This window comes from Sceloporus occidentalis, unplaced genomic scaffold (assembly GCF_023333645.1).
Source record: "Sceloporus occidentalis isolate IW3139 unplaced genomic scaffold, rSceOcc1.0.p SCAF_20, whole genome shotgun sequence".
Classification (NCBI taxonomy): Eukaryota; Metazoa; Chordata; class Lepidosauria; order Squamata; family Phrynosomatidae; genus Sceloporus; species Sceloporus occidentalis.
This window is the reverse complement of record NW_028317000.1, coordinates 11803529-11818623: the sequence shown is the minus strand read 5'-3', so window position 1 is coordinate 11818623 and position 15095 is coordinate 11803529. Positions and strand designations below refer to the sequence as shown.

Here is a 15095-nt window from a genome sequence, read left to right as displayed (position 1 = left end):
CATCTCCAAAGACCTCCTGGGATACTTAAGGGGATCACTTGATGGGGCCAACCAAAATGCATGTTGTAAGCTTTCGCAGCTCCACTGGCTTCTTCCTCAGTCCAAAGTGTAAAAATCATACAGGCAAATGAAAAATATGACAGGGAAGATAGAGAGAGCACCAATTTAGGACTCCAGCATCATCCCTGGTGCATCTTGCCCATTGCATGCTAGATCTTACTCTTGGATACAATTGGTGTTGTTGTTCACTGCCTTCAAGTCAGTCTCGACTCATGGCAAGTTAGGTGAGACATCTCCAAGACACCCTGTCCTCCACTGCTTTGCTTTGGTCCTACAAATTCATACCCATGACCTCCATAATAGAGTCTGCCCATCTGGAATGTGGTCTTCCTCTCTTTCTACATCGCTCCACCTTTCCTAGCATTATTGTCTTTTCCAATGAGCTGTTCCTTCTCATGATGTGGCCAAAGTACCAAAGCATCAATTTAATTATCTTGGCCTCCAGGGAAACTTCTATCTTGATCTGTTCTAGGACCCATTTGTTTGTCTTTTTGGCCATCCACAGGATCCTCAGCACTCTTCTCCAACACCACTTCTCAAATGGGTCCATTTTCTTCTTATCCACTTTCTTCACTGTCCAGCTCTCGCGTCCATAATAACGATGGGGAACACAATGGCTTGTATGATTCTAACTTTTGTGTTCAGTTGTATATCTTTACTCTTTAGGATCGTTTCTAGTTCTTTCATAGCTGGCCCTCCTTCTTCTGATTTCTTGACTGCAGTCCCCATTCTGATCAATATTTGATCCAAGGTATGGAAGCTCTTTTACTTTTTTGATTTCCTCATTGTCTAGATCCTCCGTGGTCCATTATTTTTGTTTTCTTTGTGTTCAGGTTTAAGCCTGCCTTTGCACTTTCTTCCTTGATCGTCCTCAGTAGTTGTTCCTGGTCTGCAGTATTTTCTGCTACTAGTCTGGTGTCATCTGCCTATCTTAGACTTTGGGAGCTGTAGTTCACACGGTTGTGGTTCACAAGGTAGCATTTCCAAGCACTGTAGGCCTCTCTCCCATTGCCAATGTTCAGGCAAAGTTCAGTTGCAAAGCTAGTGTACTTCTATACACCTTGGAGGTGAATACCCAAGAGGACAGGATCAATATTCAGAATGACCTTGATAAATTGATAGATTGGGTATCTGGGCCAAAACTAACAAAATGAATTTCAACATAAATGTAAGTGTAGAGTACTGGCTTGTGTGTTGAGCTACAACTCTGAAGACCAGGGTTTGATTCCCAACTCGACCATGAAATCACAACCGTAGGCAAGTCACATACTCTCAGCCTCAAGGGAAGGCAATGGCAAACCTCTACTGAACAAATCTTGCCAAGAAAACCCCATGATAAGTTTGCCTTGGGTGGCCATGTCAGAAATGGCTTGAAGGCACCCAACAACAACAGAAAACTCCTAGGGACAGGCATCTCTTTTCTGCTGATAGATGCTGTCAATGGCCCATCGATACAACTGATGCTGCTACAAAACAACACATTTTGGGACAAAGTAGGAGAAGTCATTGCCCCATGGTAGCATCTTAGAGGCAGATCTTTATGGATGTGGATATTGACAGCAATATCCTTTATAATAATTGTACAATGAAAAGCACAAACAGAGACAGCATTCTCCCCAACACCATTTGTCAAGGCTGGTAAGAATAAGAACTCCTCTTTGAAAATGTCCTCTTTGGACCAAAAGAAGATGACATCTCGAAGCTTTAACCCCCACGATGCAAACGGAGAAAGGAACGGAATGTTTTTGCTTTTTTAAATAATAACCGCCAGGAGGTGGGTGGGAAAACAAGGGAAAGATCCCCTCAAAGGAGAGGCCATTAAATTAAAAGAAGGAGAGTGATTTAGGGTTTTAAATATGGACGGAACATCCTTCAATTGTGTTGAAGCCAGAGGGGAGTTTTTTGCGGGAGTGTGGTACCGTTCTGGGTGGCATAGCCTTTGGCACACTGGAAAGAGAGGTAATCCAAAGTGGCGTAGGCATATATTTCATCTTTCTCCTTTCCTAGCATTTGATGGAGATCTCAAAAAGCAGCGTGTTTCGTTTCCAGCAAAGAAAGGTTGCCAGCCACCAACCCAGGAGAGTCCAAAACCGAAGTCCTTCTGTCCCAATCTGCTACAATGCTGTTTTGGCTCTCCTGTTGCTAGATCGGCGATGCAAATTCACACACCTATGACGACAAAGGAGCAAGAGAGCATTATTTCAGCCCACTCTTCCCTCTCAAAGGGCTGAAATCCCACTTTGAAATAGGGCTTGGTGCTATTTGCTTTCAGCCACAATACCCTACCAGTGAGCCAGGACAGTTAAAGTGGTCTCAAACTGGATTACTTTTGCAGTGTGTTTCGGACCTAAGTTAAAACGTAAAGGCTAAGGTAGTCCCTTGACAAGAACATCTAGTCGTAACTGACTGTAGGATGTGGTGCTTATTTCAGTCACTAAGCCAAAGAGCCAGTGTTGTCCGAAGACCACTCTGGTGATCATAAGGTGAGCATGACTGCATCAAAAGCTATTAGTGATACCTATTTATCTACTTTCATTTGCATGCTTTCGAATTGCTAGGTTGGCAGAAGCTGGGACTAGTGACAGGAGCTCACCCCATCATGCTCAACTGGGATTCGAACTGCCAACCTTCCAAGCTTCTGATTGTCAGAATTGGCATTTTAACCACTAAGCCACCACATCCCTACGTTACACCCTTGTTATCAAAAGTAACACGATTTACCAAAGAACAAAGGGCCCAAACAGACAGGCCAAAATAAAGCTGCTTCGGGTCACTTTGGAGGTATGCTGTTTAAATGCTGCATGCATCCTAAGAGTCCGGAAACTGTGTGAAAGCAACGCTCCAGTCCTATGAACTAGAGCGCAGCTTTGGAGCAGCTTCTGGCCTCTTAAGATGTGTGTGTCATTTAAACAGCATACCTCCAAAGTGATCCAAAGCAGCTTTATTTTGGCCTTCTGTTCAGGCCCATAGTTTACCAAAATAGAAGGCACTGTGCTACTTGTGCCTTGTTACTTCAAAGCTCTAAATACACAAAGGAGCCTCTTTAGCAACCAAGTTCCAGCATTCATTTCCTGGCAGGCCACAGTTTGATAGGCACTGGTTTTAGGGTGTTTAAGGCGTCCCATAATTGGATGGAGAGCACAGAGGACAGGAGGACTCTACCTGCAAGTGGCTTTGTTGAATTTCAGACCCCGGGCCTCGCAATGTTTGGAGTCACGTCGACAGACACACTTGCAGGTCTGTGGATCCAGCCACCTTTTCCTGTCCAAACATGGTGTGCAAACCGGCCTGGTGAAAGAAAGTATAGTTTCAGATGATGTCATTTGAGATTATCATATCAGGGCCAATTCAGCAGTAATCGTGCTAGTGAAAAGAAAAGGGAACAGTAGTGCTATGGCGCTCAATATTTTCACACAGTAGCGCTCTAGTGAAAGCGCAAAAATCCCTCGATTGGTTTTCGCACATACCAGGAAATTAATCAATCTTATTTGGGAATTGGTCGTTGTGCGCATGCATTTAATTTTTTTTAATTTCCTGGGCTGCTTCCTGCAGCCCTTTAAATGTTAAACATCCCTGGCAGCCGCTTCACTTTGCGTTCATTTTCATAATGGAATCGCGTCACACGGGTGACCATGCCACAGGGAACCGAATCCAATCGATAGCGTGTTCACACTTGCGCTGAATCAATTCATTCAGAAAGATGCAGGGAATGCCATGGATTTGGAAGAACCAGTTTAACTGGAGCACTGCACCCACCTCCGAGAAACTGCGCCAGCAATTCGGCGCAAGTGCGAACAAGAGCCCTTTAAACTACACCAGTTTGAAAACTGTTTTATTATGAAATGTGAATGAGGCTACAGATTAGTTTTGGGAGCTGCATGCAGTTCAATTCCCACCCCTTCTTTAAATGACTTCCTTTTCATGTTCTCATCATACCTTTGACAGATGGGAAAAGAAACCTGCAGACCCCTAACCAAAACCTTCATGGCCCTGAGCATCCTCAGCTCTTTGGATATTGTAGCCCCACGCTGCTTCTCAGGAAAGTGTGTTCCCTTCCATTTGTGTAAACATACACAAATATACACAAGTGTGAGGAGATCACACTTTGCCAGGACCCAGCGATCCAGGAGGACTTGTCTCAAGCTGCAAGCCATTCTCATGTGAGGGAACTGAAGCTAAATTCTTGGCCATACTTGAGGATATTTATGGAAACCTATTTTTCTGAACCTGTCGCCTGACTTTGTGAGATTCTCTGGAGAATTCTTTTACCTGATGCCGTTCAATCTGAAAAATGTCTTCTTTGATCTGAAAAGAAGAAAAGAGAAGAGGAAAGGGGCTGGTACTGACTTGTCCTTCAGCAAAGATGGAAGGTTTGGCTAGGTGCATGCATAGGCTTGCCATTTCCCGCCGGGGGGCGGGACTTTCCCTGTTTGGGGCGGGTCTACACAGTCCCGCCCTGGTTTGGCCCTGCCCCCGGGATTGCCACCGCCCGCGGCCGAGATATGGCAAGCTAAGGGAGGCTTTCCCTCGCAGCTTGGGCCAAGGCCTGCAGGGAAAGCCTCCCTGAAGGGGAGCAGTCCCTCCCTGTTTGGGCTCCGCCCCTGCCAAGGGCGGGGCCCAGGCCGAGAGGGAAAGCCTCCCTGAAGGGGAGGAGTCCTCCCCCTGCTTGGGCTCCGCCCCCGCCAAGGGCAGGGCCCAGGCTGAGAGGGAAAGCCTCCCTGAAGGGGAGGAGTCCCTCCCCGCTTGGGCTCCGCCCCTGCTGAGGGCGGGGCCCAGGCCGAGAGGGAAAGCCTTCGAGGCTCCTATTCAAATGTAGGGCACAAAAAAACAAAAATGTGTCCTACATTTGAAAATTTTGTCCTACATTTGTCCCGGTTTGGAGGTCCTGCTGAATGGCAACCCTATGCATGCAGCAGGGATAACTGTTCGGTTTACTGCAACATGGCCTTCGTGAGGTTCCCTCTGAAGAGTATTCAGAACCTTCAAATGGTCCAAAATGCTGCAGAATGTAGACCAAGGCTAGCAACAGGGAGCATATAACCCCCCTCTGGATACAACTTGACTGAGTGCTGGACTGTCAAAAGGCTGGTTATGGTGGATGGAGTCTTATGCAACATGGGTCCATGCTATTTGAAATACTTTATTTCCCCATGAAATCTGCAGGAAAGGCCCTGCTGTCAGTCCCATCACTTTACAGCCACATTTTCTGAGTCAAGAAAAGATGGCCTACCTACTTGATGGCTCCCCAACTGAGGAACTCTCTTCTGTGGGAGGCTCAGGCTAGACTCAAACCCTCCCTATTGTCCTTCTACTGGAAAGACTTTCAATAAGCTATGATGAGCCCTATATTCTGAAGAGATCAAGGCCTCATTCCCATTTACAAAAAAAGCGGCTTGCAATCCAAATCGATGGATCGATTCAAAAGTGGAGCGTGGTTCCCACTACGTTTGCCCCTTTCGCAGTTTCCCCCTGTAAAATAACCCACTTGTGGTTCACATTCATGAATGAATTGGTTCAAAGTGGACCCACTCCAGCCAGCTAAAGGGCAAATTTAAATCGATTCCAATCCGCATCTGGTTCACACTTGCATAGAATCGATTTATCTAAAAAGACAGGGAAAACATCAGCGTCAAAAAGACGTGGGTTGAATGGACCTAGCGCATGGCCTCTCCAAATCGCTTCAGCGAATCGATTCAAATGGGAACCAGGGTCATATGAACCAGTTCAAACCGATTTGCAATCTGGTTTAAAAGGTAGTGGGAATGAGGCCTGAGATTCCAGGAAGACAGAGTATTTTCTGCAAGTAACAGCCAAGACCTAGAACAACTTTTGATGACAATTAAGAAAGAAAGTGCAAAAGTAAGGTTGCAGTTGAATATTAAGAAAACAAAAATAATGATCACGGACAACTGATGTAACTTTAAAGCAGGCAGCAGAGACAACGAAACAGCTAAAGATTTTCTGTACTTTGGCTCAATCATTAGAATTTTAAAGTAGGAAGAGACCCTTCCAGTTCAAACCCCAGACATGCAGGAACTCACAGTCAAAGCATCCCTGACAGATAGCCATCTAGCCTCTGCTTAAAAACCTCCAAAGAAGGAGACTCCACCACAACTGCTCAGAACAGATTCAATTCATTTCAGTTTCCCCTCCCCTCATTTTGCCAAAATGCCATTTTGGCAAATGGTCTGATGCACGGAGCATGCCATGGGCAATTTCTCCTCCCAAGCCCCAGCAAACGTAACCGCCCTGCCCTGCCAAATGTTGAGCTAAAGAGTCTCCACAGCATTACCAACAAAATGAATAAATAAAAGTGAAAAAGAGCTGCATGATACACATGTACAATCCAAGGCCCTAGATATAACAGGCTTACGTTGTGTGTAAATGAAGCTAGTCCTGAATTTATTTCCGCTTTCCAGCGTTCTGGCCAATGGGTACCAAGGCGATGGAGGAGAGAAAAACACTCAACATACGTGGAGTTTCTCTGCCACCAAGCTCTCCTCCCTGGTTGTAACTCACCTGCATGTACACTGGGTGTGCTCCAGAAATGTCAACTGATTCAGATGAAAGTGCGGGAATAGGGTCAGCATCACCTGGAGGAAGGAAAGCAAAGGGAAAGAAAAGGAGGAGGGTGTATGAGAAAGGAACATCTCCAGAGCCACCTTGAAGATTCAAGAGGGTAGGGCTTAGAAAACAGACTGGGGAGTTTATCGCATGAAGGCGATCAGGAGTTTATCCCGTGAATATCCCAGAAAAATAGTGTAACGATTTCACACGTCGTCGCACAAAACCCGCCGTTAAAGTGGTCACAAAGAAGCACTAATGTGCATCTTTTAACTTTCGCGATTTCAGCGACAATGCATTTCCAACATCATTTTATTTGCGCGACTGCGTGTGTTAATCATCGCGCAATGACTCGCCGTTTCCGCTTCATTGTGGGATGCTTTAAACGCACTTTAATCTCTCTTTAATGTCGAAATCAGCCCCAGTGTGATAAACTTGAGGGAAACACAGCTATTCTCGCTGAAGAGTCAAGGATGCTTCAGAGTGAGCAGTAGCAACTTTGAGCTTGCATCCACACTGCAGAAATAATCCAGCTTGACATCACTTTAAATTGACATGGCTCAGTACTATGGAACTGTAGCTTTGTGGGACATTTAAGCCTTCTCTGTCTGAGATCTCAGGTGCCAGACAAACTACAGATCTCAGAATTCCACATCACTGAGCCATGGCAGTTAAAGTGGCATCAAACTGGGTAATTACTGCAGTGCGAATGCAGCCTAAGTGACCCTCCTTATCTCTTAACTAGCCTGCTCCCTCTGTGATGTCAGTTGATACTCTTTGGGACGTTTCCTACTCCTCTTCTTCCCAGAACTCTCTCAGCTGTTCTCTAGATTGCAGCTAAATTAAATTAGCATCCTGAGTAATTTTATTATCTTAGAATAGAGTTCCTATAATAAAGCTTTTACTTTGTTTCCTCTAAGTTATTGGTGTCGTTGCTCCTTAGGCAAGATCTCTAACTGCTGCATGGACTAATTTCCTTGGGAAATTCCTTGGGAATCGGCAAACCCCATAACAGCAATCCTGGCAATGCAGTCATTCTCACAAGGAAGCAACATGAGGCATTTGTACTCAAACTGTATGTAGAGAGGTCTTGTAGCACCTATGAGACTAACTGCAAGAAAGAAGCTGGAAGCATGAGCTTTCCTAGACTAAAGTCTACTTCCTCAGATGCTTTTGGCCTTTGGCTTTGGCCAAAAGCATCTGAGGAAGTAGACTTTAGTCTACGAAAGCTTATGCTTCCAGCTTCTTTCTTGCAGTTAGTCTCAAAGGTGCTACAAGACCTCTCTACATACTGATTCTACATACTAACATGTCTCTATATGAACTAACTAGGGTTATTCCTTTTCGTCCCCAACTACCACAACACACACAGCATTTAGCTGCCACAAATACCTAAAGTATGATCTTGGAAGCTAAATAGGGTCAAGCCTAGTTAGAACTTGGATGGGAGACCACCAAAGAATACCAGGTGCTGTGGGCTATATTTCAGAGGACAAAACAGGCAAAACCACCTCTTAAGAAAACCCCATGAAATTCATGGAATCGCTATAAGAGGCCTGGCAACATGAAGGCACATATACATACAAGCTCAATGGGCAGCCCCCCCATTTTGTGCCCCAATCCATTATCTGTTTTATGCCAAAAAGAAAAAAGAACGGGAACCAGTTTACTCCAAGAATGCTGGCATGTCCTTTTTATTTTGCATAGTCTCCTATGGGTTACAGTAGCTGAGTAGCTGAGTTTCCTATTAGAAGACATTGGTCACTGTCACATTTGGTGGGGGGGAATGTTTGCTGTTTCTTATTTGCATCATCATCGTCATCATCGTTGTTGTTATTATTATTTCTATCATTCCTGCCATGTTTCCTGTTGCACATTGGGGCCTAAAAAGGGAACTGTAAATACAGCCTGAGTCTCCCTTATCTGGAATTCCGAAATCCAAAATATTCCAAAAGTCAACTCTTTTTCATGAGTGGCTGAGACAGAGACACCTCTGGTTTCTGATGAAGCTTTTGTTTCATGCACAAAATTATTTAAAATATTATGGAAAATCACAGAGTTGGAAGAGACCCCAAAGATCATCCAGTCCAACCCCATTCTGCCATGCAGGGACTCACAATCAAAGCACTCTCGAAAGATGGTCATCCAGCCTCTGTTTAAAGACCTCTAAGGAAGGAGACTCCACCACACGCCAAGGCAGCGTCTTCCACTGTCAAACAGCTCTTACTGTTAGGAGGTTCCTCCTATGTTGAGGTGGAATCTCTTTCCCGTAGCTTGCATCCATCTGGAGAACAACACTTTCCCCCTTTCTGCACCAGACTTTAAAGAATCTCACCCTCTTCCAGAGCTTAGAAACATTACTTCTGAGAACCTCAACTCCAATAATAATAATAATAATAATAATAATAATCTGCTTAATCCCAGGGAATCCAAGTGGATTACAGCAGTAGAATCCCCCAGATGGGCTGCTGGGAATCACTCTACCCTCCAAAGTAGCATTTCCAAGATGCCCTTCCTTCTCCCCTTGCTTTACTCTTTCCTGAAAAAGCCTTCCTCCCTCTCCATTACCTCCATGACCAATTCGCGGGTCTGGGTGGGCATGCACTCCAGCGATTCATCGGCGCAGCAGCCAGCGCAGCGCTTCAAGGCCACACACGAGGGCATCACAATGTGGTTGACCATGTACGGGTGCTCCGACATCACCGACACCATCGTCTCCTTTGGCTGGCAGCTGCTGCGGTTGTAGACGTCTAAGAACCGGACCACTGTGAAGAGAAGAGCATCAATGTGTAAGCTGGTCATCAATGCGTAATCTGGTTCAATCCAACTGGGAGAGGTGGGAAATATAAATAAACTTGTTGTTGTTGTTGTTGTTGTTGTTGTTATTCCTGGGCTCCAAAACATACTCCAAATTTTGTATGGCGGGGTGGAAAGATGCCCTGAGTCCCACATGCTCTTCCATATTGTGGTTGTCCTTGCCATTTGCAAGTCCAACACATCCAGAGGAAGATGGCAAGACAAGGGAAGCTGATGCTCAAGGGATGGCACCCAGTGTTGGTTTGGACTGTTTCTGGAGAATATCAACATATGACAAGAAATGTTGAATCTGATTAAAGTCCTCTTTGATCCAATTTTTTGTCTGCACTGTGGCCAATCAGTTACCTATGGAAAGCCTACCAGGAGAACATGTTCATTGCATGTTCTTTCCATCACTGTTCTTTCCATTTCCCAAAGTGTCCCGGGCATACAATATTTTGTACGGATCTGAAAAGGCAGGGGCCCTGACCGCTGCCTAAGGAGGTCAGGGGCTGGTGCCACCCTTCTCTTCGTTCCTCATCTCACTGCCCACTCTTCTGGGCAAGGCAAGTGAAAAGGCCTGCAACATGAAGGAAAGCTGCAAGGACACCCATTCAATTTGAGTGGTCACTCACTCAATTCAAGCTTCAGAGGTCATTCTGAAGGCAGCAGATGATGATGATGATAATAATAATAATAATAATAATAATAATAATAATAATAATAATAATATAACTTTTATTTATATCCCACTTTTAGTTATAAAATAATCAAAGTGGCTTACATAATTAAAGTCATATAAGGTCTCAATATCCCCCCCCCAAAAGAATTAAACACAACACAGTTAAAATTAATTTTAAGATAAACTATTAAAACAAGATAAGATACAGTAGGCAGAGTGGTAGCGTAATATATGATATAAGGGAGTATTCATTTATGGCCAAGGTTCCTATTCAGGAAAGGCCTGCCAGAAGAGATCCATCCTGATAGCTTTTTGAAAGCTGTCTAAGAGGGCATCCACACTGGAGGAATAACCCGGTTTGGCACCACTTTAAGTGTCTTGGCTCAAGGCTGTGGAATTCTGGGAGCTGGAGTTTGTTGTGGGCCCAGAGCGGAGCAGAGATCCAACTCCCAGAATTCCATAGCCTTCAGCCAAGGCAATTAAAGCGGTGCCAAGCCGGATTATTCCTCCAGTGTGGATGCAGCATAAAATGGTAATTTGATGGATCTCCTCTCTGGCAGGCCATTTCATAATCTGGGAATGGTTGAAGAAAAGGTCTTCTGGGAAGTTGCAGTTAACTTGGTTTTTATAGGTTGCAATAGATTCTTCCCAGAGGATCTGAGAGTGCAGGGTGGATTATACGGAAGCAGGCGATCTCTTATATAGGTTGGATTAAATAGATTGAAATTCTGGGGCCACAATTTAAGGGAGAGCCAGTCAGTGCAGTGGTGATGGTGTGGATCTGGGACTTAGGATCCACTGAGATATGAAGTTCATGGCATGATGCTGGGTCCCATCCTTCTTTTTCTTTGCCTGGACCCACTGTGCAGGACACCGGTAGTTGTAAGGACAGCATATGGAGGAAGGAGAAGGAGATGAAGAGACTCAGGAGAGTCTCAAGATCCACTCAGCCCACAATTCAGTATTTTTTAACTTGGCATGCATGTCATCTGGGGCTGGGGATATTTATTTTGGGATGATTCTTTTCAACCAGAGACCTCCAGCCAATGCCCTCAACCACCAGCATCACCAAGCTCCAATTCTTACCTTCCTCTGATGAGTGCGTCTTGTTAGTTGGTTGCAGAAGCATCTGTAAAGGGGACAGAAATGGAATTACAACGGAGGCAATTGGGTGTCACTCTCCATTCCCATCAAGAGAGATGTGTGTTGAAGGCTGGATTAAAACCAGAAACTTGAACATTTGACTACCCAACCACCAGTTAGGAATATGACGTGGTGATGAATTTGTTTTCAAAACCTTGAAAGCAGGACTCAAAGCCCCAATTTAGAAAAATGCCTCTGAGCACATGCAGAGTGCAACCAGAAGCTCCTTTGAACTCCATTCGAGGAACAGCCAACTGATCAGTTCTGTATTCCAAAGCGCTAACATGAAAATGTTATCAAAATCGCCTTTGATAAAATGTGCTGCAATCTGCAATAGCTTGGGCCAAATCAAACATGTTAGCCTTTAAAGGTGCCCCAAGACACAGAGTAAGGCTGCATCTGCACTGCGCAAATAATCTGGGTTGACACCACTTTAGCTGCCATGGTCCAAGGCTATTAAATTCTGGGCATTGCAGTTTGTTGCCGCAACAAACTACAATGCCCAGAATTCCATAGCCTTGAGCCATGGCAGCTAAAGTGGTGTCAAACTGGATTATTTCTGCAGTATGGATGGGAAGCAGCCCAGCAACACATCTCAAAATAAATTCCCCCAGTGATGCTATTGAGTCATTCTGGACATTACATTGATTTAATCTCCTTTAAAATGTGTTAAGCTGCATGAAAATGTGCCCTGCTCTACTAGCACCTGGTCTCCCATTTTGCTGAATTGGGCTTCTTTTTCAAAGCCTTGCCATGATCTTACTGCCAGATTCTGTTCCACTATTAAGTTCCCACTGAAAGAAGAAGCTCCCTTCCTTGCACACTGCAAAAACACACACACAATCCCTAAGTGGCCATGCTTTATTCCTCCCCACCTCCTTCCCCAAATCACGATTACAAAAGAATGTGGCAAATGTAGTCAAGGGCATTAAGGGCTTGTCACTAAGCTCCGGCAAGAGCTGCTCAGCAGGTGCCAAAAGCCCAATGTTTTCCAAAGTACAGACCCTGTACTGGAGGGAGACCTTAGGGCTGCATCCACACTGCCAAAATAATCCAGTTTGACACCCCTTTAACTGCCACGGCTCAAGCCTATGGGATTCAGAGAGTTGTAGTTTGTGGGGGCACCAGACCCTGCAGACCCCCGCACTCAAACCACTACACCAGGCAGGCTCACACTGATTCTGATTCTCTTTGGCTGCATCCGCAGTGCATAAATAATCCAGTTTGACCCCTCTTTACCTGCCATGACTATGGACTGTGGAATTCTGAGCTTTATAAGTTTGTTGTGGCCCAGAGCTCTCTGACAGAGAAGGCCGAATGTCGCGCAATACTACAATTGGCATCATGCCATAGCATTGAACCATGGTGGTTAAAGTGGTGTCGAACTGGATTATTTCTGCAGTGCAGAATCAGCCTAAGGCTCCCCCTGCCAAGACCAGTAAAACCAGGAATAATTACTGGATAACTCTTAGGGTTCAGATGGGTGAGCACTAAACTTGCCATGGAGAAAGCTGGATGACCAGTGTATTCTTGCCACCTGGGCACAACATTAGCCACACCTCTGCCCACTAATCCAATCAGTGCCCCCAATTTCACCCCCAATCCTGGCATCACTCTCTTTGCTCCACCCCATTACCCAGTCCCCTAGGCTTGGCAATGTCAGCCTCCATGTGTCCTCCTCATTGCCTGTCACCCAGTGCCGACTCTAGGGCAAAGTCTCTCCTCCTTCCTCTCCAGTGCTAGGGGCTGCTCAGTGCCCACTCAAACCCACCCTTTCAAGCTTGGTACACACCTACCGTTGCCACGCAGTAGTGGAGGTGCAAAGTGGTCGCCAGGAGGAGTGGAAAGGTGTTGCAGGGGGCATTCATGGTGGTGCCAAGGTCGCTTTTGCCAGGGGGGTTTGCTTCAGGTAGCCGTCCCCCCTTTGCCCTTGCCGTGGTGGTCTCCAAGGAAGGGCACACTTTGCCAAACTTTGCCAGGCTCCAGGAACTCTTCAGTCAGGGAGGACAATCCTGCCCAGGATGGTTCTTCTTGTCAAAACATAAAAAGTCAGCCCAGGTGCTTAGCCAGAGGGAGGCCGTGGCAACTCATTGGGTGGGCTTTGCCCCTTGCCAAGGGCATAGTTGCTCAGCTCTTGCTGTTTGTGGCTTCCCCTTTCCTTCTTTGAAAATCCATGCTGCTTTCCCACCTGGGGCTCTCCAGGAGCCAAGGGAAGCCTGGCAGACTACAGGTGCATTGCCACCACTGCTGCTGCCCTTGCCCAAGGAGCCCCTGTGCCCAGGCGGCAGAAGCCACTGGTTTCCAAGTAGGAGACTGGTAGACAGTAGCTGCTGGCAGACCGAGAAGAGAGAAAAGGATTGAGAGAGAGAAGGACTCCAGCAGGCTCATGTGATCGCTCCAATCCCACCCTAAGGAGGGGAGGGAGAGCCTGGTTGCTGGAGCAAGCAGCAATGCTGGGGACAGGCCAGAGAGACAGAGCGACACAGATCTGGTGGCAAGGATGCAGACGGTTTGCAGGATGCATTCCCCCCAAAACAGTAAAACCAAGTGCGTGTGTGTGAGGAACTATCCATGTAACCCCGACATTCTGTTTGCAAACAAACAAAGCATGCAAACAGGACAAGAAGAGGTGACACCCATCTCTTGTTGACCTGGTTGCCACCGTGGCTGGCACTGCCAGGTAGACTGCTCCTAACTTGTTGAAGCTCCCTTCAGTTTTGTTGTTGGTAACTCAAATCGATGGCGGCCCTGTGAATGAGACTCCCTGTCCTCCACTGTTCTGCTTAGTTCCTGCAAATTCATACCTGTGACCTCCTTAATAGGAGTCCATCCATCTAGCATGTGGCCTTCCTCTCTTTCTACTCCCCTTCACATTTCCCAGCATTATTACTTGTTTTCCAGTGAGTTGTGCCTTCTCATGATATGACCAAAGTACAATAGCCTCCGTTTGGTCATCTTGACATCCATGCCTGATCTGTTCTATGACCCATTTGTTTGTCTTTTTAGCTATCCATGCTATCCTCGGCAGTCTTCTCCAGCACCACATCTCCAATGAATTGATTCTCTTCCTATCTGCTTTCTTAACTGTCTTGCTCTCGCATCTACATGGTAATAGGGAATACAATGGCTTGTACGATTCAGGTAGCTGAGCTTAAAACTGTTGATACTAGCCACAACTATCATGACACAATGGCTTCAGACAGCAGCAGATTGGGAATATCGTGGAACCCTTGCTGTTTAGTTTGAGATTATTGTATTTTTACTAGGATGGGTCTCAAACACAGCAGTAGGGAATGAACCTTTTACCTTCTAAAGCAGTGATTCCCAAATTCTGGTCTTCCAGATGTTTTGGACTTCAGCTTCTGAGGTCTGCCTCAGCTATCTTAGCCAATGGTTTGGGACGCTGGGGGCCAAAGTCCAAAACACCTGGAAGGCCAAAGTTTGGGAATCACTGTTCTAAAGGAAGAGGTGGTCCCCAGGAGTTGTCAGGACTGCAACTTCCATCAGCCCTGGTCAGCACAGCCAATGAAGGAGAATAGGAATTACAGTCTGACATCTGGAGGACAATATTTTCTCCATCCTTGAATGGATGGCCCAGAAGCCTGTTAAACACCAAGTCTAAAGTTGCCCAATTGCTTGACCCTGAACAGTCTCTCCCTCCACAGGGGCATTCCTATATTGTAGCTAGTGGCGCCTACCAAAGTGGAGGGTGCCTCTGGCCCTCTAGGAATGATACAAAAAGATTCTGGAAGAGACCATGAAGTTCTCCGTTTGAGCCAAGAGTGGCAAAACATATACATATATGGAAGAAATTCAGTGCCCAAAGCTGGCAATGTCCATCAAATTGTCA

General features: G+C 45.9%; 1 protein-coding gene across 1 annotated transcript; it reads right to left on the bottom strand.

The window, feature by feature from the left end:
• Positions 1 to 1574: 1574 nt before the first annotated feature.
• VEGFB (vascular endothelial growth factor B) lies at positions 1575 to 13578 on the bottom strand. The gene is made up of 7 exons (XM_089483356.1): positions 13042 to 13578; positions 11189 to 11231; positions 9193 to 9389; positions 6580 to 6653; positions 4330 to 4365; positions 3223 to 3348; positions 1575 to 2229 (listed from the first exon to the last, which is right to left on the bottom strand). Exons 1-7 carry the CDS (start codon positions 13111 to 13113, stop codon positions 2175 to 2177), a joined length of 603 nt encoding a protein of 200 aa, XP_089339482.1. The 5' UTR covers positions 13114 to 13578; the 3' UTR covers positions 1575 to 2174.
• Between the last annotated feature and the right edge of the window lie 1517 nt (positions 13579 to 15095).